Below are 27,688 nucleotides of genomic sequence, written 5' to 3'. Positions count from 1 at the left end.
CTGGGCCGCACCACCCCTAGCCCCGCCTTTGCACCGGTTCAGCCCAGCCCTAGACTCCAGGGTAGCCGGTCGGCCTGCGGCGGCGGCAGGCGGGGGACGGGCCTGTGCCCAGGCTGTGGCATGTCTTCTTGGGTTGTGTGACGGCCAGCAGTCACTCGTGGTACACCCCCAAGCCTGGACTGAGGGCCATCCCGTCACACGTAGGCCTCTACCTTGGAGGAAGTGTAAGCCACCCACGTCCCGTGAAGTCTGGCTCTGTACCATCTGCCTTTTTCTAATCCTAATTCTGACCCCTGAGGGTCCAAATTTTATGCAGTGGGCAGGTAACCCTGGAGCCATTTCTTGGATGACCACACCCAGTCGTTTCCAACAGCCCTCCGAATTCTGAGGTCTTCAGTGTTTGCAGCTGTAAACTGGTGTTCATTGCCCTCTCAGGTGTTTCTGGAGGCTTACATCTTTAATTGCAGCTGGTTATCAGAACAGCCTTCCGTTGTTATGTTGCCTACGTAATACAGCCAGATTGTATGTATGTGGCACCTTGGTTGGGTACCACTGTCTTGGTGGAGACCTTAAAAATAATATAGCCATCAAACTCCTTTGTTTCAGAGATGAGGAATCTGTGTTCCCAAAAGTTAATGTAACGTCATACAAGTCTTGCTTCTAGGGAGCGGCGGAGATGAGACTAAAACTCAAGATTGACAGTCTGCTGCTCTTTGGGTCTGCTGTCCTGAACTCAGGTGTTAAGAGTTGCTTTGGGCCGGGCGCGGTGGCTCAAGCCTGTAATCCCAGCAGTTTGGGAGGACGAGGCGGGTGGATCACGAGGTCAAGAGATCGAGACCATCCTGGTCAACATGGTGAAACCCCGTCTCTACTAAAACTACAAAAAATCAGCTGGGCATGGTGCTGCGTGCCTGTAATACCAGCTACTCAGGAGGCTGAGGCAGGAGAATTGCCTGAACCCAGGAGGCGGAGGTTGCGGTGAGCCGAGACCGCACCATTGCATTCCTGCCTGGATAACTAGCGAAACTCCATCTCAGAAAAACAAAAAAAACAAAAAAACAAAAAAAGAGTTGCTTTGGAATAGGGAACATCAGTGTAGGTTTTGTCACTGCCGCCCATTTGCCTGCTGTGATAGGAGCAGGAACTTTTTGCTTTGTTTCTTTCTGCCTCATTGTCTTTAGGAAATGGTAGCCATCTATATATAGAGATTAGGGAGATTCTGATGCAGTTTGTCAGACTATAGCCCTCCAGAACGTAAGCACATTGCTTAGTGCATTTTCCTAAATTACCTTGTCTAATTTTCTGTTCCTAGTTGATGGCTCAGGAACATCTTCATAGATTGTTCTAAGTAAATATGGACTATACATACATGCTAGCTTACAGTTAGGAAACAAATTACAGGTAAAAGAATTATGTGTAGATTATTGAAGTATTTAAGTTAGAATTTTCTTCTTCTTCTTTTTTTTTTAGGTGGAGTTTTGCTCTTGTTGCCCAGGCTTGGAGTGCAATGGTGCCATCTCGGCTAACTGCAGCCTCCACCTCCCATGTTCAAGCGGTTCTCCTGCCTCAGCCCCCGAGTACCTGGCACATGTCTGGCTAATTTTTTGTGTTTTTTAGTAGAGATGTGGTTTCTCCATGTTGGTCAGGCTGGTCTTGAATCCTGATCTTGTGGTCTGCCCTCCTCGGCCTCCCAAAATGCTGGGATTACAGGAGTGAGCCACCGCGCCCGGCCTAAGTTAGAACTTTCAGAGCTTTATTTAATTTTTTTTGAGATGGAGTCTTACTCTGTCACCCAGCCTAGAGTGCAGTGGCACGATCTCTCCTCACTGCAACCTCCACCTTCTGGGTTCAAGCGATTCTCCTGCCTCAACCTCCCAAGCAGCTGGAATTACAGGTACCCACCACTACACCCTGCTAATTTTTTTTGTATTTTTAGCAGAGAGGGATTTCACCATGTTGGCCAGGCTGATCTTGAACTCCTGACCTCAGGTGATCCGCCCACCTCGGCCTCCCAAAGTGTAGGGATTATAGGTGCAAGCCATCATGCCCGGCCCAGAGCTTTAATTATGACATTAAAATGACCCCTGGCACTAATAATTAGCCATGTTTTCTGAAAGCTGAGTAACAATACCATTAAATACATTTTTAAAATTAGGTTAAATATGAGATGATTTGTTGAGTATTCATAATAAAAAGATAGATGTGGCAAGCTGAGACTGAAAAGTTTAAATAAGTTACTGTCAAAGAGGGTAAACTGATATGTAACTTCTGTGTGGCAATGAGGAAGATACATTAATAATCCTTGCTTGATACATTTGCCCAAAATTGTTCTGTTTTCATCAACCTTAGGTAGTTCTATGTTTTTAATTCGTATTTTATGTAATAGGAACATTTTCTTTTTCTAGAGGGGCCATTTCAGTCGAGTATCTCATGGCCTACAGGGACTTTCTGCAGTGCCTCTGAGAACTTACTCAGATCAGCCTAGTAAGTACTTAAGTAAAACATATTTTCATCGTATTAGCTGACAGTTCCTTTCTGTTTCAGTGTAAAAGCAAGTGAATATTGGAATAACTTACATTAAGTGTCTTACAGTTTATTTGTTAATGTGTTTATTCATTTGAATGTATATTGAGCTAGTGTGTTCCAGGCGGTGAACAAGGTAAAATCCTGCTCTTCTGAAATTTGTGATTTGGTGATAAAAGACAATTAACAGATAAATATTTTGGGAAGTAACTGAAAATCAAAGCAGATAATAGGGAGGAATAGAGATAATTTTAAATACAGTGTCAGGAAAGGCCTTTCTGAGGAGATGATGTCTGGGCAGGGTCCTGAGTGAAGTGAGGGAGTGAGGTTATTTCAGGTAGGGGGAAACAACACTGAGAAAGGTCTGAGATGGGACTTAGCTTGTGAAGTTAAAGGAGTAGCAAGAAGGCTGATGTGGCTGGAGCAGAAACCCATAGAATGTAAAATCAGAGAGGTGGGCAGGGGACAGATCATGGAGTGCCTTGTAAGCCAGGCCTCGTAGTTTATGTTGTATTTCAAGTGTGATGGGAAACAAAGGTTTTGAGCAGGACATTTGCATATGTTTACATTTAAAAAGTTAATTTTTTCCACTAAGTAAGGTTGTATTAGTTATTTTAACACTGTTTGGAATGATGAGATGACTTTCTTGACATGCTGAATGAAAGTATTCATGGATTTATCAGAAACATGTTTTAAAGATTAGCAGGATATACCTTAAAGCTGTGGATCATGGAATTTTATCCTTTATTATTTTTTTTTTAATGTATTTTGGAAATTCCTGTAGAGGATAAGCATTTTATTTTTTTAAGTATTTAAAACAAAGTTGCCTGGGCACAGTGACTCACGCCTGTAATCTCAGCACTTTGGGAGGCTGAGGTGGGTGGATCACGAGGTCAGGAGATGGAGACTATCTTGGCCAACATGGTGAAACCGCATCTCTACTAGAATACAAAAACTTAGCCCAGCATGGTGGTGCGCGCCTGTAGTCCCAGCTACTGGGGAGTCCGAGGCAGGGGAATCGCTTAAACTGGGAGTCAGAGATTGCAGTGAGCCGAGATCCAGTGCACCCCAGCCTGGTGACAGAACGAGACTCTGTCTCAAGAAAAAAAAAAACCCAGAATGTTAATAGGCTTATATTGAAGTATTTTGACCTGTCAGTACCAAGGATTGTATTGAAATGAACGGTTTTGACATTTACTGGATTCACACTTATGGATTATAAGTAAAATTGAAAGTCTTAAAGCTTCAGTTGTAGAAATCATTATCTGGGGGAACTACTGTCAGTCTCCCTGCATTTTCTTAAGTAACTTAATCCTGTAATCTCAACTGTTATCCCACCATTATTATTTTGGGTATTTCTAGAGGAAGGGTAGGGGAAGGATTCTAGTCACCCAGGACCAGCAGTGAGTGAGTTATCATAGCTTTGAACAGGTCAGGAAATCCTTTTTAAAAAATGCTAATATGATGAGGGGAAAAGTTGGACCTGTTACATACATTGTGTCTTATTAAATGGGAATCTTATTCTCAACTCACATAGCAGGAGAAATGTTAGATTCTCATTTCTAAAGGACATTTTTCATGGCTAACTCTATACCTTTGGAATCACTCAACAAAAATTATTCAGTGCCTTCTATTTGCCAGCCCCTAAGCTAGACCTTAGATTTTAGCGGAACGAGGCTGAACGTTCGATAGTCAGTTTGGTGTTCTCTTGACATAGAGTAAATCATGAATTATTTAGTACCCATGTATGTAAGTGGGTAAAAGCTTTGCGTGGATGCAGTAACAAGCATTTTACACACATATTTGTGTTTATCTGAGGTACATGCTTACTGTCTTTTCCTCAAGAACGCAAACTTCAGGGCAGGGACTGTGACTTTTTTGTTTAGAACCTAAAGTGATAGAGTAAGTAATCAGTACATGTTTATGGAATGAATGAACCCTGGGGCCGGGTTTGTTGTAGTTACTGCTCTATGGCAAAGCCTCCAGTATGGTGTCTTGTACAAAATAAGTCTCCATCTACAACAACAGTCATATTAACTGATGCACTGAGGGCTTAACTCTGTCTCAGGTACAGATTTAATTCTCATGACCTTTCTACTACGTATGTGCTGCTGTTCTCCCTATTTTATAGATGGAAGAGTTGAGTCAGGTTTTTCAACTAGGAAATGACAGAGCTGGGAGAATCCTTTTGACTCCAGAGCCTACACTGTTAATGTTGTATTCAGTCTTCTTCCTTAGATGAATATTGATTGACTCTCCTGAGGAGTTCAAAGCTTATTATGATACACTCTTGATTACAATGTCTGAGAGGTGTCTGAATAGCGTTATCAACCAGGTTCATCAGAGTTTGCCAAATTTTGTGTGTTACTGTCGATGAGACCTATTTCATGACAGCACTTACCAAACTTGTAGCACGTAATCACTCACATTCATTACATTCATTTATTCTCTTATTTATTATTGAAACAAATACTAATATCTACTATGTGTTAGTTACTGGGCTAACTACTAGAATACAGCAGTGAGCAGGACAGATAAGACCCAGCTTTTATAGAGCTTTCAATTCACTTGGAGACAGACATCCAACACATAATTGTGATGGGGATCCACACACTAAGCATAGGGAGTGATGACGTCTGTAGATGTATTGGGAATGGTCACAGAATTCTTTCCTAGAGATTTTAGTTGATATCTGAAAAGGTTGAGGGTAACTCTGGTTACAGGTAGGACCTTTTACTGTAATTGTTTTTTTTTCCCCCCTAATTAGACTGTGATAACTAGGGCTGTGTCATTTATACATACGCACACACAGACACAGCATGTACAGGCACCCCCCTCCAAGAGCTTCAAGTAGTGTTTGTAATGTAAAGTGCATGCTATTAGTGTTTATTTCTAGGTATATGAAACAGATGGTACCAAGAAAGACCAGCACAGTTCTATGCATGTAAACTGAGAGTAGTTGACTATTACTGAAACTTAAACTGCATGGTATTGATGAGTATACAGAATGTGGTAGGAGATGAGGCTGGAGAAATACTTACTGAAGGAATTTGAATGCTGAGCTTAGGAACATGGGCTTTATCTATGCTCCCCAAGGGGTTGGGGACCAACAAAGAGCATAACAACAAAGAGAGTAACATCTGAGTTGGGTTTTAGCTTTGGAGTAGCACTGGGTAGGCTGGAATGGAGGATGTAAGTGAGACTAGAGGCCGCTGGCCTCAAGTTTGGAGGTGGATCTGAGAAGGGGAGTGACTAGTATGCACCTGGCACCTACTTAGGGTGTTAACTCTCTGATCCTTACAACCCTAGGCTGCAGGTGTCATCCTTACTATAATCCCTATGTTCTGTCATAGCCCAGAGAGATGAATAAGTTGCCCAAGAACTTGGTGGGAGTGGTTTGGAACCCAGGTTTGTTTTACTTCAGATTACTTCTTCTTTTACTATATTTCTGCTTTACAGACTGGGAGGTTATGACCAGAAAGTGGCTATTGATTTCAGAGGCTGAACAGTTTTGGGTGATAACAAGTATAGAGTGTTAACTATGGGAGGAGGTTACTGAAAAGAGACTGGAGATTAAGGCCATTGACAGTTTAAAAACAACTTCCCTTAAATCCCCCAACAAAATGTCAACGAATAAACCTTACCAAGTACCTCTTATATTCAGTAAATTTGGTAATTAAGGCTTATTGCCTTATGACATCTCTTTTCCTGTTCATTTTTTTCTTTTTAAAAATCTGGTTTTCACTTTGACGTGTCTCTTTTTCCTCACTGTGTTATAAGGTTATTGAAGGCACTGATGATTCATAAATATTTGATTTCATTCTGATATTAAAGCATATTCTTGTCATTTTAGTTGAAGTTCTTGTTTGTCCTGGAGATCATGGGATCTGAGCATTTCGAAAGGCAGTAGAACATAATGGTATATAGGAGCACATGCTAAAGAATCTAGAGGGCCTTGTTTGAATCCTGGCTAGATTACTTACTAGTTATGTAGTCTTGTTCTAGTTATTTAGCTGTTTTCAACCTTTTCTTCCTGTTAATGGTAGTAATAACTGTGTCATAGAAATGTGATGAGACTTATGTAAGACAGTACCATGTGACTGGCACATTGTAAACTACCTAAGTGGTAGGTATTATTATAGACTTGACCTTTTTTTTTTTTTTTTTTTTTTTTTCTGAAGCAGGGTCTTATCTTACTCTGTCCCAAGCTGGAGTGCAGTGGTACAGTCTTGCTTCACTGCAACCTCTGCCTCCCGGGTTCAGGAGATTCTCATGCCTCAGCCTCCTGAGTAGCTGGGATACAGGCCTGCATCACTATGCCCAGCTAATTTTTGTGTTTTTAGTAGAAACAGAGTTTCACTTTGTTGGCCAGGCTGATCTTGAACTTCTGACCTCAGGTGATCTGCCCGCATTGGCCTCCCAAAGTGCTGATTACACAGACTGACTTCTTGAGATACATCTTGTAATTATATTGATGATTACAATTGATTTGTAACCCAAAACCTTTATTTCAGTGGTAGCCTGGATGATGTGGTACTTTGTTTTCCTTATAATGAACTAATATGTAACAGTTGTAGGTTATTTTGTAGAGTACTTTTCCTGCCTTTTTTGAGTTATTTTAATAATATTAATTGCCTTGTTTGTTTAAGTCAGTATCTCTTACATACTCCAGTATTTTTAAAGTATCAGCCTGATACTTTAAACCTGATAGGAGCACACATTTCAGAATCTAAAGGGCCTTGTTTGAATCAGCTGATACTTCACTGACACTTGAAATACAGCTGTCATTTGCTATTTTTCTGTCAGATATGCCTTAAATAAATGTATTTCATCTAACTACTTTTTAAAATGAAATTTGAAAATTTATGCCATTTTTCAGTAGCATCTAAGAGCATCAAGTGCTAGGAACAAAATAGTGTAGAAACTACGTAGAAAATGCTGATTTGTACTTTAAGAGGTTTAAGTATTGGGTTATTTGTTGCTTTTCCAAAGAGCTCTTTCTGGTAAATATTAACCACTTTACTATTTTGTATCAATTTGCTTTCATCATAGTCGATGCTGATGTAACAGTTATAGGTTCTGGTCCTGGAGGATATGTTGCTGCTATTAAAGCCGCACAGTTAGGCTTCAAGGTAAGGTTTAACTCAAACCAAGTATTGATTTATTTTATTTGGGAAGAGTTGATCATACTCATGAAGTACTTTGCAGGCAAAAACATGGCAAATATTTTCATAACTCTAAATTATAAGCCTAAGACTAATAAAGATTAGGTTCATTTGGTTGTAGTATACGCTTGGAATGGAAAGTGAAATCTATTATTTTTCATCTCTTCCCAGTACTTTTCATTTTGGCTTCTAATCATACTTTGGAAGATACAGTGATAGAACTGAAAGCATGTATTTGGTAATGTTAAGCAAACAAAAATATATTTTAGAATAATTCACTTGTGGATTAGTCCAAAAGAGTTTCATTATTCAAATGACAAATTATAAAGGACTATATATTTTAGTCTCTGTAAAACACAACCTGAATAGCTTGTTTTGTAGAATTACAGCAGATATATTTGGAATTCTAGTGATCTGAAACATTGAGGTTATTTGCAGTTAAATAATGTCTTCTTTGGTTGTAGACAGTCTGTGTTGAGAAAAATGAAACACTTGGTGGAACGTGCTTGAATGTTGGTTGTATTCCTTCAAAGGTGAGCATATGTTTTGTACAGCGCAGAGGTTTTTGCCTAGCAACCAACTAGACGTATGGATTGAGACTAGATTAGACAAATACAGTTGTTAAAAAACAATCCAAGTTATGGCACATGTTTCACATAGAAAAAAAGGATGATAAGAAACACATTTTTCTTCTGTAAAACTTAAAGATTGCTTTCACTAGTCTGCCACACACTCCTGAAGTAGCCTCCTTGTCTCAGAATGCCTAGCTCTCCATTCAAACAGACTCTAATGTTCTAGTTTTTTTTCTCTTTATCTTTACTTCACCAGTGTAACAGATAATAGATGGTAAATTGTTCTTTTAGGTCCTTTATGTATGTAAATATGACTGCCTTTTTCACCTGCCACCCTGAAGTGTGTACTTATGCCTTTACTTTGAAAGAAATTAAAAATGTCTTTTTCATTCTTGTTGAATGTTTTTTACATCATTATTGTTTATCTTTGATTAGTAAGAGAAACTGAATTGCTGTAGTTCCATATACCATTCCACATAGCGAATGCCATGTCTTTTTAACTTCTTTTTAAATTTTTATGGTAAGTTGACAAATTACAGTTGTAATTTGGCATACAAAGTGGTGTTATGATTTATGAATATAATGGGGAATAATATAGTCAGGTGAATTAACAGATTCAGCACCACAGTACTTACCATTTTTGCGGTGACAACAGTTGAAAGAGAATATCATTTCATAAGTGCTTTTTGATTATTTGAAGTCTGCTTATGAATATTTGATAATCTTTTTAATTTCCTTTAGGCTTTATTGAACAACTCTCATTATTACCATATGGCCCATGGAAAAGATTTTGCATCTAGAGGAATTGAAAGTAAGTATACTTTTCATACTTAGGATATTACCAGACTGCTTGCCTTGGCTTTTCTGGCCAAAGACCTAAATGTGTCTAATGTATGTATCATAGATGTTGAGTGAAGAAAGAGTAAAATAAAGAATCTCAAAAATGTGGAGAGATTTACTTATAAAAGAAGGCCTAAATCCAGATTTCTCCCAGCCAGGTACTAATTAGGCCTAGCCTTGCAAATCCAGATTTCTACCATTATACGTTCTGTTCCTTTGCTAACTTTTTCCTGAGGTTTGCCTTTATGTGCTTTGGAAGAGTCAGTTTTCATTTCCCTGAAACGTGGAGATCACTGAGAAGGCTGGATTCCTGAGTACTGTAGATAGAAGAAGGAAGGGAGGCCCACTTAAGCTGTTGATAGTAGAAAAATTAGAGGAGAGAAAGAGTGAGGCATGGCGGAAAAGGAGGAGGACATTTCATAACATATCTTCTATCCTGACATACTTTTTGAGCTGTTTTGATCTTTTGTCTCCAATTATTGTTGTTGTTAAATACTTCCAGAAAGGTAGTGTCTTCTGGGCAGGACCTAGTCATACTTGGGTTGTTACTTTTCCTTCATTTGTTTCTTTACAGAGATATGTTTGAGGGGCTGTTTGTAGGCAATCCATTGGGAATAGAGATGATGTTTATACACTAAAGCAAATAGAATATCAAACTAGATGAAAATTGGAATGATGTAAAGAAAGAAGAGCTAGGGATAGTCAGGAGACCTGCACTGTAGGCAAGGCTTTTATATCCTAGCTCTGTGACCTCGGGTAAATCAGAAATCTCTCAGTCTCTTTTTCCTTATCTCTAACATATGTGTTGGTTGTTACATGAGGTGCTTTCTAAGACACTCTTCTTACCTCTCAAGTTCAATTGAGTTGAGCGTTGTTGCCAAATACTGTTGCTTCAGAGTTCTGAGTTGAATGAGTGATTAAAACCTGGGTGATTAAACTTTTTAATATTAAGCTTCTGTATTTGAAATTTTTAAATGTGTATTTTTTGTTTTGTTTCATGAAACTTCCTTTATTTAAAATTTCAGATGATGTTTGATTTTGTCATTTCTACTTATATATCATCCAGACTTATCATACTTATATATCATCCAGACTTATCATCTTAAGGTGTTCAGAGGATATGTTATCACAGTGGGATATAGTATTTTATTTTGAACTTCATTTTTACCCAAGGTAGACATTTTACAGTGTTTGATAGGTTCTGGTTTTGTGATACAATGATGCTGACCTTTTGTCAGCTATAATTATATGTTATTACATTTTGAAGCTTTAGTACTGCCTTTTATAAGAATTAGGTTGACATTTTTCAGTTTTTGGTGTGTGAAAAACACTATACATTGCTACAGTAATTTAGCGGACTAATTTAACAAATTGCAGTGTCTGAAGTTCGCTTAAATTTGGACAAGATGATGGAGCAGAAGAGTACTGCAGTAAAAGCTTTAACAGGTGGAATTGCCCACTTATTCAAACAGAATAAGGTCAGTGTTTCCTATTCAGATTTCTGCTTTACTTTGAATACACATTAAACTTTGCATTACAGAGTGATAATATTTGAACTTGGCTACAGGGGGATATTTATTTAATTTAAAGTAGTTTGCTAATCTGAAATAGATTTCCCGACACGTATCACAGATTTTTTGCTACAGCATATGTAGCATTACTAAGTAATGAAGCCTTTTGTTTTAGATAAATTATTTACAGAGTATTTTTCCGTCGAATGATTTATCAAATTACTTTAAATTTTGTGAATTATTAAATGTTATTTCATAAAGGTTGTTCATGTCAACGGATATGGAAAGATAACTGGCAAAAATCAAGTCACTGCTACGAAAGCTGACGGCAGCACTCAAGTTATTGATACAAAGAACATTCTTATAGCTACGGGTTCAGAAGTTACTCCCTTTCCTGGAATCACGGTATTTATGCTTTATCATTTACAACCATTACAACTTTTCTTAAGAAATAAGTTTTGTAAATTATATGTGCTATTTGTGAACTTTGAGAAATTTCTGACTGAAATATGGTATTTTAATGGTCATTCAGGTTTGGGAAGCTTCCTGTCTTTATTCTGCAATGATTTTGACTAGATATGAAATATTAAGATATGTTTGATTATAGTATGAAGTTAAAATTGACTGTTGTGTTTTCGAATATTGAATGATAAAATTTAAAGTTAGCATTTTCAATGGGATTTGATGAAATTGGGTAGATAGATACCTCAAAACAAATAAATCACTTAGCACTTAGTAGTTTTAGTGATTCTACTGAGATCACAGTTTATAAATACAGTTGTGTCTTCCTATTCGTGGAGGATTGGTTCCAGGACCCCCGCCTGGTTACCAAAACCTGCACATACTCAAGTGCCTTGGATAAAATGACATCGTATTTGCATATAATTTGCATCTGTCCTCCTGTATACTTTAAATCCTCTCTAGGTTACTTATCATACCTAATACATTGTAAATGCTATGCAGGTAGTTCTTACACTGTATTGTTTAGGGAATAATGACAAGAAAACCATCTGTACCTGTTCAGTATAGATACAACCATCAATTTTTTTCTGAATATTTTCAATTCATCTGATTGGTTAAATCTGCAAATTCAGAAACATGGATATGGAGGGTCGACTATACTAGGTTTTTTCAAGTTGTTTTGATTATATCTTTTGTTTTTCTTACAGATTGATGAAGATACAATAGTGTCATCTACAGGTGCTTTATCTTTAAAAAAAGTTCCAGAAAAGATGGTTGTTATTGGTGCAGGAGTAATAGGTGTAGAATTGGTAAGTGTTGTCTTTCTGCCTCTTATTACCTTCTCAGAGTTGGAAGGGACTTAACGGTCCTCTTTTTGATTCTTTGTAAAACATTATTTATAACATTAACATGATTTATAAGAGTTTACTTTTGTTTTTTCCAAGACAACCTATGTATTTATTCACTCATTAGAATATTCTATTTTAGTCTGTTTCCTTGTACCTTCCACCCTTCCTGTTTCCTAGAAGTGGTCTGATTCTTTTTTAATACAACAGCCCTTCAGATATTTGAGGATAGCTCTCATCCTGAGCAAATTGCATTCCAGATAAAGATGATTCTCTTTACCATGACATACATGATTTGGCTCTTCCCTTCTCTGTCCTCATCTTGATGCCTCTTCACTTAGGTTTTAGACATGTCAGACTAGTTGCATTTCTATGAACACTATGTTATTTTAGACCTTATGTCTGCCTTGTCCTCCCTTCTTGTCCATCTGGCAGCTCTCCACACATTTCCAATGACCTCCCTTCATTTTAGAGCCACTGTGCCTTGTAATCACCAGGAATTGCTCTACTTCGGAAATAATAAATTCAGATTTTTATTATCTAACTGTGACCTCCTGTCTACTTTTGCTTAGTTATTCCTAGTGTTTGTACCCTTTTTTAGGTTTTCTAGTCCATAGATCTACTTTTTTGCAATCTGCCCTTTCCAGTCTTGACTGCCCTCCGGATCAGCTTAGAGTCATAGTCCATCACATTAGCCACTCTCTTACAGGTGTCGTTGAGTTGCTTGCCTCACTGTTCTGTTATATCTGCTTGGCAAAACCCTAGTCCTGTTTGAATGCAGCAGTCTGCCTTTTTTATGCTATTTCCAGGCTGTTGACTGCACCTAGAGAAAAAAACACCCTACACATTGGTATTTGTGTAAATTCTTGGCGCAAACCTCAGCAGGAACCTCAGCCTTGCTGATAATTTATTATTTCCTAAGGTGGTACACTGTCCTGGTCTCTGCAATGGCCATTTTGTTTTCTGCTCTTGCTTCTCTGCTTGTATACTGTCTTCTCTGCCTGTGGATAACCTTGTCTCCTAAATATTACATAAAAGAGAAATCATCAGATGAGGATTTCCTCAAGTTGATGCCCTAAATTTGAAAACTCTTTTACCTGTTAAACCTATCCTTTTGATTATCTCTCCTATTACCATGGAAATGCCGTTTCTCCCTAAGACTAATCCCTTTACTTGTGCTTGGTAACACATAATCTGCCTTTTCAGTGACTTGGTTTTGTGATGTTTATTCTTGTATTTTTTAGTCTTCAAACTCTTTTCTACTTCTGCTTCCTTCTCATTTACAATTCTGCGTGCCTCTGTGTGTGCACCTGTGTACCATACACATGATCAGATGCATTTGCACTCATTAACACTGGCTTGTGTGCACATTAATACGCCTTCCTTTGGTCCTATATCCTCCTTCAGTGACCAGTTTCCTTCTCACTTTCCCTTTAAAACCCAGCTTCTCAAGAGTCCATGCTTTATTTCATCAGCTTCCACTCACTCCTCAGTGTATGGTTTGTGCCAATAAATGCTTTTTAAGGACATGAATGCATTTATTGCTTAATCTGATGGACTGATTTCTTCACTGCTTTATTTGACAGTAATTAGCGTTGTTGATTTTCTTGCCTTTGAAACTCTTTCCCTACTGTCTCTGAATCCATATTCTTCCAGTTTTCCATCTATTCTTTGGGCTGAATTCTCCATATTATGCAAGTTCCACTTTCTTAGGATCCCTTTAATTGTTAGTATTACTCTAGATTCTATCTTAGGGTTCTGTCCTAGACATTTTTTGCCTTTCTACAGAATATTCTCTTCACTCTCATCTCAGTTACCCAAGGACTACAGGTGTCTGCAGCCCGATCCTTTCTCTTTGCCTCCAGACTTTCATACCTGAATGTCTACTTGTGAGTCTTATATAAGTATTCTATTCACTAAATGTACAACTTAACCTTTCTATCCCCGTCCTACTCCCACCCCTCACCTCAAACAAACCCGAACCTATTTCTCTTTTAGCATTTCCCATCTCAGTGGGTGGGTACTGCTATCTACATAAAGGTCTAAGCAAGAAGTTTGGGATTTATACATGATTTCTCCCGTCCCCTCCCCCACCGTTTCACTCAGTCAGTGAGTCCTAACACGTACACGCACACACGCACAGAATATATTTACTTCTCTTTATTCATCTGCTTAGATACTAGTTTAGGCCAGCATCATGTCTTGCCCTAGGTCGTCTTGTTTCTTTCATCTTTTTCTAATCCTCCTCATCGTGGCTAGAGTGATTTTTCTAAAACACAGATTTAACCATGTTCCTTCTCTGCTTAACACCCTTCAATGGCTTACTATTACTATTAGGATAAATTCAGACTCTGCTGTTTAAAGACTAGCATGATGTGGCATCAGCTTGTTTCTCTAGCCTTTTTTCTAGGGCTTATTTCTCTAGCCACTTCAAACTACATACTAGTATATTGAAATAACAGTTTCTGAACAAGCCAAGTTCCTTGGTCTTATCTGTAGGCCTTCCTCTGTAATATTTCTCCCCTCTACCAGTCCTTGCACTCTTGAGAGCCCCTCCCTCACTACTCTAGATATCTTTAGGTATTCTTGTTGAGTGTTCCATTGCACCCTATACTTGTGTTTCTTACAGTATTTATCTTACTTTCTTGGTATTAAAAGTTGAACATCCCAAATCTGAAAATCAAAAATCTAAAATGCTCCAAAATCTGAAACTTTCTGTCATTATGATACTCTAATGAAATGCTCATTGGAGCGCTTCAGATTTCAAATTGGGAATGCTCAACTGAGCAAGTATATAATGCAAATATTCCAATATCTGGGAAAATATCCAGAATTTGAAACACTCTGGTCCCAGACATTTTGGTTAAGAGATACACAACCTGTACCTGTTTTCTTGTCTCTCTGTCATTAAATCATAAACTCTTAGAGGGCAGAGATCATGGCTGTTTGATTAACTGTCTTTAGCCTGTAGCACAGTAGCTGATACATACAGGTATTTACATATTAGCTTGTATTCTTATTGCTCATTTGTTGATAGAATAAATACCTTTCAAAAGTCAGCTTGGGCTGGGCATGATGGCTAATGCCTGTAATCCCAGCAGTTTGGGACGCTGAGGCAGGCAGATTGCATGATGCCCAGGAGTTTGAGACCAGCCTGGGCAACAGTGTGAGACCCTATCTCTACAAAAAAAATACAAAAAATTAGCTGGGCATGGTTGGGTGTACCTGTAGACCCAGCTACTCAGGAGCCTGAGATGGGAGAACACTTGAGCCTAGGAGTTTGAGGCTATAGTGAGCTGGGATCATGCCACTGCACTCCAGCCTGGGCAACAGAGTGAGACCGAAAAACCTGAAAAACAAAAATCAGCTTATAAGTTACCTTTTTAGTGAAGAATTCTTTCTTCTAAGAAAGCTCATGTCTTTAATTTTTTGCGTCCTTAGTGTAATGTATCTACATTTCCACAGCACCCACTAATAATTATACATTGTATTTGCTTGTTTATAGCTGACTTTCCTATAAGACCACAGCTCCTTGAAGGCAGGGCCGAGTTTTTAATTCATATTTAAATCTCCATTGCTTTTCGTAATGTTGGGTACTTAGGTGTCATAGATACTAGGTCTGTTATTTTCTCATCAACCTTTTGATCTTGCCAGTCCATCAAGAAGACTTGTAATCTAAACATAATGTTTTGGGTTGTAGAGAGTACTTCTTTTGAGATGCATGGTATGCTTCTTATAATGTAATCCTTTAAACTCAGTTGTTTTTTTTAAAGTAGACACTGAGCTCGTGGTCAGATAAAAACCACATTTTTTTGCATGTAATTCTGATTTTTTTAAACCTAAATAAGGGAGTGACTTTGAACCTTTATTCTTGCTTTAATTTAATCTTGTTCACTTGCACTCATATTCCAATCTATATCTTAGTCTTGATTCTGTCATTCTTATACATAACGGCTTTTACTTTTGATAGTTCATAAATTTTGGAAGTATGACAATTAAGGCATGCGGTCCATCATCTGATCTTATCTAATCTTGGTTAAGCAAACTTCCATTGTCATTCATGTCATCAGTACACATTTTTGGCTGGGGTGAGATACTGAAAGCCATCTGACTGTACAGTCTTTAACCAATTATAAACACCTTTGATGTTTATTCATCTTCATTTCTCCATTGCATCTGCAAGGATGTCATGAGATTTTCTTAATTTTTTTTTTTAACGTCTTGCTGATGACAAAATATACTACCTTCACCAGTCCAGAAACCCTTCAGAAAGTAAGAGTAGTTTACATGACCTCTTTGGAACACTTGTGGTAGTGTCCAATGATTGATAATGTCTATAATGTCTTCTACTATTTAGCAGAATTTCCTCTTCCATTTTTAAAAATTTAGGCATAATTTGCTGGTTTGCCACCTTTTAGCAGTTCCCTTGTGCTAAGTTCCCAGAGTTCACTGAGAATGCCTATATTTTCAAACTCTTAATTGGGTTGATGGGGGAGTTAACTCTTTAAAAATAACCAGTTGTTCTTATCTTGGGCCTTGCATCTTGGTTAACAATATTTCTTCTGTTCATCCTACTTTGAAAATCGTTCTTATAGGTGGATAAAACCAGAAAAAAGGAATAATATTTGCCTTCTTTTGTTGGCCATTATGATACTGTCTCCAAGCAATAATTCTATTTCTTCATCTCGGCACTTTCTTTTTTTTTTTATTTATTTTATTTTATTTTATTTTATTTTATTTTATTTTATTTTAGGTTTCGGGGTACATGTGATGAACATGCAAGATTGTTGCATAGGTACACACATGGCAGTGTGGTTTGCTGCCTTCCTTCCCCTCACCTGTATCTGTCATTTCTCCCCATGCTATCTCTTCCCACTTCCCCACCCCCCGCCCCTCCCCCATTTCCCCCCAACGGACCCCAGTGTGTAGTGCTCCCCTCCCTGTGTCCTTGTGTTCTCATTGTTCAGCACCCGCCTATGAGTGAGAATATACGGTGTTTGATTTTCTGCTCTTGTGTCAGTTTGCTGAGAATGATGGTTTCCAGGTTCATCCATGTCCCTACAAAGGACGTGAACTCATCCTTTTTGATGGCTGCGTAATATTCCATGGTGTATATGTACCACATTTTCCCTATCCAGTCTATCATCATTGGGCATTTGGGTTGGTTCCAGGTCTTTGCTATTGTAAACAGTGCTGCAATGAACATCCGTGTGCACGTGTCCTTGTAGTAGAATGATTTATAATCCTTTGGATATATAGCCAGTAATGGGATTGCTGGGTCAAATGGGATTTCTATTTTTAGGTCCTTGAGGAATCGCCACACTGTCTTCCACAGTGGTTGAATTAATTTACATTCCCACCAACAGTGTAGAAGTGTTCCTATTTCTCCACATCCTCTCCAGCATCTGTTGTTTCCCGATTTTTTAATGATCGCCATTCTAACTGGTGTGAGATGGTATCTCAATGTGGTTTTGATTTGTATTTCTCTGATGACCAGTGATGATGAGCATTTTTTCATATGTTTGTTGGCCTCCTGTATGTCTTCTTTTGTAAAGTATCTGTTCATGTCCTTTGCCCATTTTTGAATGGGCTTGTTTGTTTTTTTCTTGTAGATCTGCTTTAGTTCTTTGTAAATTCTGGATATCAGCCCCTTGTCAGATGGGTAGGCTGCAAAAATTTTTTCCCATTCTGTTGGTTGCCGATTCACTCTACTGACTGTTTCTTTTGCCGTGCAGAAGCTGTGGAGTTTGATTAGGTCCCATTTGTCTTATTTTGGCTTTTGTTGCCATTGCTTTTGACGTTTTGGTCATGAAGTCCTTGCCTACACCTATGTCCTGAATGGTTTTGCCTAGATTTTCCTCTAAGGTTTTTATGGTGTTAGGTCTGATGTTTAAGTCTTTAATCCATCTGGAGTTAATTTTGGTGTAAGGTGTCAGGAAGGGGTCCTGTTTCTGCTTTCTGCACATGGCTAGCCAGTTTTCCCAACACCATTTATTAAACAGGGAATCCTTTCCCCATTGCTTGTTTTTGTCAGGTTTGTCGAAGATCAGATGGTTGTGGGTATGTTGTATTTCCTCTGAGGCCTCTGTTCTGTTCCATTGGTCTATATCTCTGTTTTGGTACCAGTACCATGCTGTTTTGATTACTGTAGCCTTGTAGTATAGTTTGAAGTCCGGTAGTGTGATACCTCCTGCTTTGTTCTTTTTGCTTAGAGTTGACTTGGCTATGCGGGCTCTCTTTTGGTTCCATATGAAGTTTAAGGTGTTTTTTTCCAGTTCTGTGAAGAAGGTCATTGGTAGCTTGATGGGAATAGCATTGAATCTGTAAATTACTTTGGGCAGTATGGCCATTTTCACAATGTTGATTCTTCCTAACCATGAACATGGAATGTTTCTCCATCTGTTTGTATCCTCTCTTATTTCATTGAGCAATGGCTTGTAGTTCTTGAAGAGGTCCTTTACGTTCCTTGTTAGTTGTATTCCTAGGTACTTTATTCTCTTTGTAGCAATTGTGAGTGGCAGTTCGTTCTTGATTTGGCTCTCTTGAAGTCTATTACTGGTGTACAGGAATGCTTGTGATTTTTGCACGTTGATTTTGTATCCTGAGACTTTGCTGAAGTTGTTTATCAGTTTCAGGAGATTTTGGGCTGAGATGATGGGGTCTTCCAGATATACAATCATGTCATCTGCAAATAGAGACAATTTGATTTCCTCCTTTCCAATTTGAATACCCTTTATTTCTTTTTCTTGCCTGATTGCTCTGGCTAGAACTTCCAGTACTATATTGAATAGGAGTGGTGAGAGAGGGCATCCTTGTCTAGTGCCAGATTTCAAAGGGAATGCTTCCAGTTTTTGCCCATTCAGTATGATATTGGCTGTTGGTTTGTCGTAAATAGCTTTTATTGTTATGAGATACGTTCCATCAATACCTAGTTTATTGAGGGTTTTTAGCATAAAGGGTTGTTGAATTTTGTCAAAAGCCTTCTCTGCATCAATTGAGATAATCATGTGGTTTTTGTCTTTGGTTCTGTTTATGCGGTGAATTACGTTTATGGACTTGCGTATGTTGAACCAGCCTTGCATCCCCGGGATGAATCCTACTTGATCATGGTGGATGAGCTTTTTGATATGCTGTTGCAATCGGTTTGCCAGTATTTTATTGAAGATTTTTGCATCTATGTTCATCATGGATATTGGCCTGAAATTTTCTTTTCTTGTTGAGTCTCTGCCGGGTTTTGGTATCAGGATGATGTTTGTCTCGTAAAATGATTTGGGAAGGATTCCCTCTTTTTGGATTGTCTGGAATAGTTTCAGAAGGAATGGTATCAGCTCCTCTTTGTATGTCTGGTAGAATTCCGCTGTGAACCCATCTGGACCTGGGCTTTTTTTGGGTGGTAGGCTCTTTATTGCTGCCTCGACTTCAGACCATGTTATTGGTCTATTCAGGGTTTCGGCTTCTTCCAGGTTTAGGCTTGGGAGGGTGCAGGTGTCCAGGAATTTATCCATTTCTTCCAGGTTTACTAATTTATGTGCATAGAGTTGTTTGTAATAATCTCTGATGGTGGTTTGGATTTCTGTGGAATCTGTGGTGATATCCCCTTTATCGTTTTTTATTGCATCAATTTGGTTATTCTCTCTTTTCTTTTTTATTAATCTGGCTAGTGGTCTGTCTATTTTGTTGATCTTTTCAAAAAACCAGCTCCTGGATTTATTGATTTTTTGAAGAGTTTTTTGTGTCTCTATTTCCTTCAGTTCTGCTCTGATCTTAGTTATTTCCTGTCTTCTGCTAGGTTTTGAGTTTTTTTGATCTTGCTCCTCTAGCTCTTTCAATTTTGATGATAGGGTGTCAATTTTCGACCTCTCCTTTCTTTTCATGTGGGCACTCATTGCTATATATTTTCCTCTAGAGACTGCTTTAAATGTGTCCCAGAGATTCTGGTATGTTGTGTCTTCGTTCTCATTGGTTTCGAAGAACATCTTTATTTCTGCCTTCATTTCATTGTTTATCCAGTCAACATTCAAGAGCAAGTTGTTCAGTTTCCATGAAGCTGTGTGATTCTGAGTTAGTTTCTGCATTCTGAGTTCTAACTCGATTGCACTGTGGTCTGAGAGACTGTTTGTTATGATTTCTGTTCTTTTGCATTTGCTCAGGAGTGATTTACTGCCAATTATGTGGTCAATTTTAGAGTAGGTGTGATGTGGTGCTGAGAAGAATGTATATTCTGTGGATTTGGGGTGGAGAGTTCTGTAAATGTCTATTAGGTTTGCTTGTTCCAGGTCTGTATTCAGGTCCTGGATATCCTTGTTGATTTTCTGTCTGGATGATCTGTCTAATATTGACAGTGGGGTGTTAGAGTCTCCCACTATTATTGTGTGGGAGTCTAAGTCTCTTTGTAGGTCATTAAGAACTTGCCTTATGTATCTGGGTGCTCCTGTATTGGGTGCGTATATATTTAGGATCGTTAGCTCTTCTTGTTGCAGTGATCCTTTTACCATTATGTAATGTCCTTCTTTGTCTCTTTTGATCTTTGTTGCTTTAAAGTCTATTTTATCAGAGATGAGAATTGCAACTCCTGCCTTTTTTTGCTCTCCATTTGCTTGGTAGATCTTCCTCCATCCCTTTATTTTGAGCCTTTGTGTATCCTTGCATGTAAGATGGGTTTCCTGGATACAGCACACTGATGGGTTTTGGGTTTTTATCCAGTTTGCCAGTCTGTGTCTTTTGATTGGGGCATTTAGTCCGTTGACATTTAGGGATAGTATTGTTATGTGTGAATTTGATACTGTCATTTTGATGCTACCTGGCTGTTTTGTTGGTTAGTTGATGCAGATTCTTGATTGTGTTGATGCTCTTTTACCATTTGGTGTGTTTTTGGAGTGCCTGGTACTGGTTGTTCCTTTATAAGTGTAGAGCCTCTTTCAGGAGTTCTTGTAGAGCAGGTTTGGTGGTGATGAAATCTCTGAGCGCTTGCTTGTTCACAAAGGATTTTATTTTTCCTTCGCTTATGAAGCTTAGTTTGGCTGGATAGGAGATTCTGGGTTGAAAGTTCTTTTCTTTAAGGATGTTGAATATTGGCCCCCAGTCTCTTCTGGCTTGTAGGGTTTCTGCTGAGAGATCTGCTGTGAGTCTAATGGGCTTCCCTTTGTGGGTAACCCGACCTTTCTCTCTGGCTGCCCTTAGCATTTTCTCTTTCATTTCAACCTTGGTGAATCTGACGATTATGTGCCTTGGGGTTGCTCTTCTTGCGGAATATCTTTGTGGTGTTCTCTGTATTTCCTGGATTTGAATATTGGTCTGCCTTGCTAGGTTGGGGAAGTTTTCCCGGATAATATCCTGAAGAGTATTTTCCAGCTTGGATTCATTCTCTTCATCACATTCAGGTACACCTATCAGACGTAGATTAGGTCTTTTCACATAGTCCCACATTTCTTGAAGATTTTGTTCATTCCTTTTTGCGCTTTTTTCTCTGTTCTTGCCTTCTCTTTTTATTTCATTGAGTTGATCTTTGACCTCTGATATCCTTTCTTCTGCTTGGTCAGTTCGGCTGTTGAAGCTTGGGCATGCTTCACGAAGTTCTCGCGTTGCGTTTTTCAGCTCCATCAATTCACTTATACTCCTCTCTATGCCGTCCATTCTCGTCAGCAGTTCGTCCAATCTTTTTTCAAGGTTCCTATTTTCTTTGCGTGCGGTTAGAACATGTTCTTTTAGCTCGCTGTAGTTTCTTACTACCCACCTTCTGAAGTCTGATTCTGTCATTTCATCACTCTCCTTCTCCATCCAGTCTGGTTCCCTTGCTGGTGAGGAGTTGTGATCCCTTTTAGGAGAAGAGGTGTTCTGGTTTCGGAGTTTTCATCCTTTTTACGCTGGTTTCTTCCCATTTTTGTGGGTTTATCCCCCTGTTGTCTGTCTCTGTCCCAGGGAGTTGGAGCTTTATGAGTTTCCATTGCACTACTGCCTTTTTTGATTTTTCTTTCAGGTCTGACCCGCCCAGCTAGCAGCACGCCTAGCCACTGCCTGCCCGCAGGGGCTTTGCTGAGCTGCTGTGGGCTCCGCCCAGCTGCCCTGGGCTCTTCCCTGTAGTCCTTTTTATATGGGCGTAGTTAGAACTGTCTCGGCAACGGTGGCCCCGCCTCTGTTATGGCGGACTCTCTCTGTTGTGGGAGGTTGCCTCGGCAACGGCGGGTTGCCTCGGCAACGGGGGCATGCCTCCATAGCGGTGGAGAGTCTCAGTAATGGCGGAAGCCCCTCCCCCACCGAGCCAGGCTGTCCAGGTTCAGCTGTGCTTGGTTTGAAGGGCTCAACCCAGAGGGTTTCCAATTACTGTTTTTGTTTTCGTTGTTGTTGGGGGTGGAGGGGTGGGACCAACCGAGCCTGATCACCTGGCTCCCTGACTCCGAGTCTTTTCTTTTAAGTTGAACGACCCCGAGTTCCGGTCGCTTGTTGAAAAGGCGCCGGGATCTCCTGTACTGCGACTCACGGAGTCGGCTCGAACTGCGGCGCCGGCTCCTGGCGGATTTTTTGCCTATGAATCTCCTGGCCTGACTCGCTCTTTCAGATGAATGGCCCACTCTGCCGTCTCAGGGCTCTCTGCTGGTCAGCTAAGAGGGCTCCCAGACCAGTGGCTTTTGTATGGAGAACCGCAGCAACAGGGCGTGGTCACAGCAGCCGCGCGGGCGGAATCAGCCCCACAGGGGCCAAAACAGCCACACCGGCTGGGACTGCGACACTGGCGACCCCTCTGCCTGGGTATCTCCTGGTCTGTGGGCAATAAGAGTTCGTCTGTAAATGCGGCGTTCACTCACCCTCTGCACTTTCACTGGGAGCTGAAGTCCTGAGCTGTTCTTAGGCGGCCATCTTCCCAGCATTCCCCATCTCGGCACTTTCAGTTTAGGTTTTTCTTTTTTATAAGACTTGAGTCCTTTGACACAATGATTTAGCTGTTGCTGTTTTGAATGAGTTTTTAATGTCTTTTTAAAAATGTAAACTTATTGAGAATTAATTTGCTGGGTAGCCATATCTGTTTGTTTTCTCGTAAAGATTCTTTACGTACCTGTATTTTTATTTTTTATATTTTGCCTTCTTCCTTTCCAGTTTAGTATTAAAGAACTTATGTTTTGGAATTGAACAGATTTAAATTTGGATTTCAACTCTGCCTCTTACCGACTTATGTTCTTGTTAAGTTAATGAGCCACGCTGAACTAGTTTGTCATCAAAAGGGGGATAAAAATAACTAACTTATAGGACTGTTGCTGGGATTTAATACATTTAAAACACTTAATGCAGTGCCTGGCGTCTAGTAAGCTCCAAAAAAGTAGTAGATGCTGTTGAGTTTTCCTGTCTGTATTTTGAAACCAGTTTTCCTAAAGAGTAGGGTACTTGTCTATGCTCATCACTCCCTACTTTGAATTAGAGTCCAAGATGATGTTTCTTATCATTTCCACACTCGCATTATTTCTCCTCTGTTTACTTCTATCTCAGTTTCCAAGAGTGGGTCCTTTTTTTGGTTTCCTTTTTAAACAGCTTTATTGAGAGATAATTCACATAACGGTTCACCCATTTAAAATGTACAGTTCAATGGTTTTTAATATATTCACAGAGTTGTACAGAGTTGTCTAACTCTAGGACATTTTCATAACCCTAAAACAAACTTGGTACCCATTAGCAGTCATTGTCCATTTCTCCCTCTGCTCAGCCCTTGGAAACCACTGATTCTACTGTGTCTATGAATTTGCCTATTCTGGACATTTCATATAAATGGAATTATGCAATATGTATTATTTTGTGTCTGATCTCTTTAAATAGCGTAATGTTCTTATGGTTCATCCAAGTTGTAGCATGTGTCTATAATTTTTCTTTGTATGGCTAAATATCCCATTCTCTGGATATGGCACATTTTGTTTATCCGTTCATCAGGGATGGACATTTGGGTTGTTTCTACTTTTGGACTATTATGAATGGGTACCAATGACACTGCTATGTCTATTTGTACAAGTTTTTTTGTGGATATGTGTTTTTATTTCTCTTGAGTATATACCTAGTTGTATTGTAATTGTTGGATCATATGATAATTATTTTAACTTTTCATGGAGCACAGTTACACTGTTTTCCATACAATCCCACCAGCAGTGTAAATTTCTTTTGCTCTACTTTCTCACTGGTACTTGGTATTGTCATTTTTTTTTTTTTTTTTTTTTTTTTGCTGTCTATTAATTGATTATTATTTTTATTTTTTTTATTTTTATTTTTATTTTTTTAAATTTTTTTTTTTTTGCATTTTAGGTTTTGGGGTACATGTGATGAATATGCAAGATTGTTGCATAGGTACACACATGGCAGTGTGCTTTGCTGCCTTCCGTCCCCTCACCTGTATCTGTCATTTCTCCCCATGCTATCTCTTCCCACCTCCCCACCCCCCGCCCCTCCCCCATTTCCCCCCAACAGACCCCAGTGTGTAGTGCTCCCCTCCCTGTGTCCTTGTGTTCTCATTGTTCAACACCCGCCTATGAGCGAGAATATACGGTGTTTGATTTTCTGCTCTTGTGTCAGTTTGCTGAGAATGATGGTTTCCAGGTTCATCCATGTCCCTACAAAGGACGTGAACTCATCGTTTTTGATGGCCATTTTTTTTTTTTTTTTAATTGAGCTATTCTAGCGGTTGTGTAATAGTAGCTCATTGTGGGTTTTTCCCTCCTATTTTTATTTTTTAAATTACTACATAATATATGTCCTTTTCAAGGTACATGTGATATTCATATAAGTAAGTCAGGGTAATTGGGCTATCCATCACCTCATACATTTTTGTTTATGCTAGGAGTATTGATTTACTTTTTTCTAGCTATTTTGAAATGTATAATTGATTAATGTTAGCTATAGTCAACCCTACTGATTAACACCAGATCTTATTTCTTCTGTCTGATTGTATATTTGTACTCATTAATCAACCTTTCTTCATCCCTCTTCTCCCCCTAGCCTTCCCTGCCTCTGGGAACCATCATTTTGCTCTCTCCATGAGTTCAGGTTTCTTTTTTGTTTAAGTTCCCACATACTACAACATGCGATATTTCTTTTTCTGTGCCTAGCTTATTTTGTTTAACATACTGTCCTCCAGTTCCATCTATGTTGTTGCAAATGACAGAATTTCATTCTTTTTTTTTTTATGGCTGAATAATCCATTGTGTATATTTACCACATTTTGTCTTTGTTTGCTGGTGGACACTTGAGTTTATTCTGTATCTTAGCTATTGTGAATAGTGCTGCAGTAAACATAGAGTGCATATATCCCTTCAGTATATTGATTTCCTTTTTTTTGGTTATATATGCAGTAGTGGAATTGCTGGCTCATATTGTAGTTCTATTTTTAGTTTTTTGGGGAGCCTTCATACTGTTTTCCATAGTGGCTGTACTAACTTATATTCCCACTAATGGTGTATGAGGATTCTCCTTTCTCCACATATTTGTCAGTATTTGTTACTACCATCTTTTTGATAAAAGCCATTTTAACTGGGGTGAGATGATAGCTCAGTGTGATTTTGATTTGCATTTCTGGTGATTAATAATGTTGAACATTTTTTTCATCTGTTGGTCATTTGAAAGTCTCGTTTCGAGAAATGGCTATTCACTTCTGGTGTGCATTTTAAAATTGGATTGTTTTTGAGCTCCTTATGTATTCTGATTAATCCCTTGTCAGATGGATAGTTTGCAAATATTTTCTCCCATTCTGTGGGTTGTGTCTTTGTGGATTGTTTCTTTTGCTGTGCAAAGGCTTTTTAATTTAATGTAATCCCATTTGTCTGTTTTTGCTTTAGTTGCTTGTGCTTTTGAGGTCTTATACAATAAATCTTTGCCCAGACCAGTGTCCTAGAGCATTTCTCCAGTGTTTTCTTCCAGTAGTTTCATAGTTTCAGATTTTAGATTTAAGTCTTTAATCCATTTTGATTTGACTTTTGTATATGGTGAAAGATAGGGGTCTAGTTTCATTCTTCTGCATATCGTTATCCAGTTTTCCCAGCACCATTTATTGATGAGATTGCCTTTTCCCTGTTGTGTTGAAAATGAGGTAGCTGAAAATGTGTGGATTTATATTTTTTTAACTCAGTTCCATTGGTCTATATGTCTTTTTATGCCAGTACTATGCTGTTTTGGTTACTACCGCTTTTTAGTGAATTTTGAAGTCGGGTAATATGATGCGTCCGGCTTTGTTCTTTTTGTTCTGGATTACTTTGGCAGTGGAAGAATGTCGCTGGTATTTTGATAGGGATTGCATTGAATCTGTAAATTACTTTGGATAGTATTGTCATTTTAATGATTTTAATGTTCCTGATCCATGAACATGAACTATTTTTTGTGTCTTCTTCAATTTGTTTTGTGTTTTTAAAGTTTTTTTGTTGTATAGATCTTTGATATCTTTGGCTAAATTGATTCATAGGTATTTTATATTCTCTGTAGCTATTGTAAATGAGATTGCTTTTTTTTTTTTCATTTGTAGATTGTCCAGTGTTGGTGTATATAATTGCTACTGAGTTTTGTAGGTTGATTTTGTATCCTGCAACTTGACTGGATTAGTTTGTAAGTTTGATAGTTTTTTGGTGGAGTCTTTAGGTTTTTCTAAATACAGGATCACATAGTCTGCACAGAAGATTAATTTGACTTCTTCCTTTCCAATTTGCCCTTTGTTTCTTTCTCCTGTATAATTGCTGAGGCCAGGACTTCCAGTATTGTGTTGAATAAAAGTGATGAAAAATGAGCATTCTTGTATTGTTCCAGATCTTAGAGGAAAGGCTTTCAGTTCTTCCTTGTTCAGTATGATGTTGGCCATGAGTTTGTCTTATTATTTTGAGATGTGTCCCTACCATACCCAGCTGTTTTAGGGTTTTTATCATGAAGAGATGTTGAATTTTATCAAAGGTTTTTTCAGCATCTATTGAAATGACCATATGGTTTCTGTTCTTGGTTCTGTTTATGTGATGAATCATGTTTATTGATTTACATCTGTTGAATCATCCTTGTGTCTCTGAGATGAATCCCACTTGATCTTTTTAATGTGTTGTTGAATTTAGTTTGTTGTGATTTTAACTTAGATTTCTCTAATGACTTACAGTGTTGGGCATTTTTTTAATGTATTTAATTGCCATCTCTATATCTTCCTTCTTTAGACATTTGTCCATTTTTTATTGAATTTTTCTTTTCGTCGAGTATGGAGAAATCTTTATATATTCTGGTTATAAATCCCTTATCTGATAGAAGTTTTGTAAATTTTTTTCCCGGTTTCTGGCTTCTGTTTTTGTGGTTTCAGTATTATCTAAGAGCTTCTAATTTTGATGAAGTCCAGTTTATCATTTTTTTATGGATTGTGCTTTTGGTTTTATATCAAAGAAATCAATTCTAGGATTTCTTCTTTTAGGTGTTTTTCTAGAAGTTTCATAGTATTGGGTTTTACATTTAGGTCCATGGTCCATTTTCAGTTAACTTTTGTATATACTTATTGGTAAATTTTTAGTGTCACTGTATTGCCTCTAGTTAACTCAGTCTTCATACTGGAAATTCATGAGATATTTAAAACGAATGCACACACCTAATTTAGGGAAGGTAAACTTGTATAGTTCATTTGAATTACCAGATGATTTTAATACACATTCTTGCAAAGGATATGTTCATAGTTTTTCATATTTAATGCTGTGAAATTATGTTTATCTTGCCTGTTATGTATAGTTTAATATGTAATTGTTTAGAAGTTATTCTAATTGTCAAAATGTTCAGATAAACTAGCATTC

General features: G+C 38.4%; 1 protein-coding gene across 1 annotated transcript in view; it reads left to right on the top strand.

The window, feature by feature from the left end:
- The window catches only part of DLD (dihydrolipoamide dehydrogenase), a 32,662-nt gene that overhangs the window by 243 nt on the left and 4,731 nt on the right, over nucleotides 1-27,688 (top strand). The window contains exons 2-8 of the mRNA XM_003921092.3: nucleotides 2,406-2,484; nucleotides 7,576-7,655; nucleotides 8,153-8,221; nucleotides 9,002-9,071; nucleotides 10,478-10,578; nucleotides 10,873-11,016; nucleotides 11,781-11,882. Of these exons, the coding sequence (XP_003921141.1) occupies nucleotides 2,406-2,484; nucleotides 7,576-7,655; nucleotides 8,153-8,221; nucleotides 9,002-9,071; nucleotides 10,478-10,578; nucleotides 10,873-11,016; nucleotides 11,781-11,882 (645 nt within the window). The remainder of the gene's footprint in view (nucleotides 1-2,405; nucleotides 2,485-7,575; nucleotides 7,656-8,152; nucleotides 8,222-9,001; nucleotides 9,072-10,477; nucleotides 10,579-10,872; nucleotides 11,017-11,780; nucleotides 11,883-27,688) is intronic.

The sequence above is a fragment of the Saimiri boliviensis genome, chromosome 10 (genome assembly GCF_048565385.1).
Source record: "Saimiri boliviensis isolate mSaiBol1 chromosome 10, mSaiBol1.pri, whole genome shotgun sequence".
In the NCBI taxonomy this organism is placed as follows: domain Eukaryota; kingdom Metazoa; phylum Chordata; class Mammalia; order Primates; family Cebidae; genus Saimiri; species Saimiri boliviensis.
The sequence above is the reverse complement of the archived record's forward strand: the minus strand, read 5'-3'. Positions and strand labels throughout refer to the sequence as shown.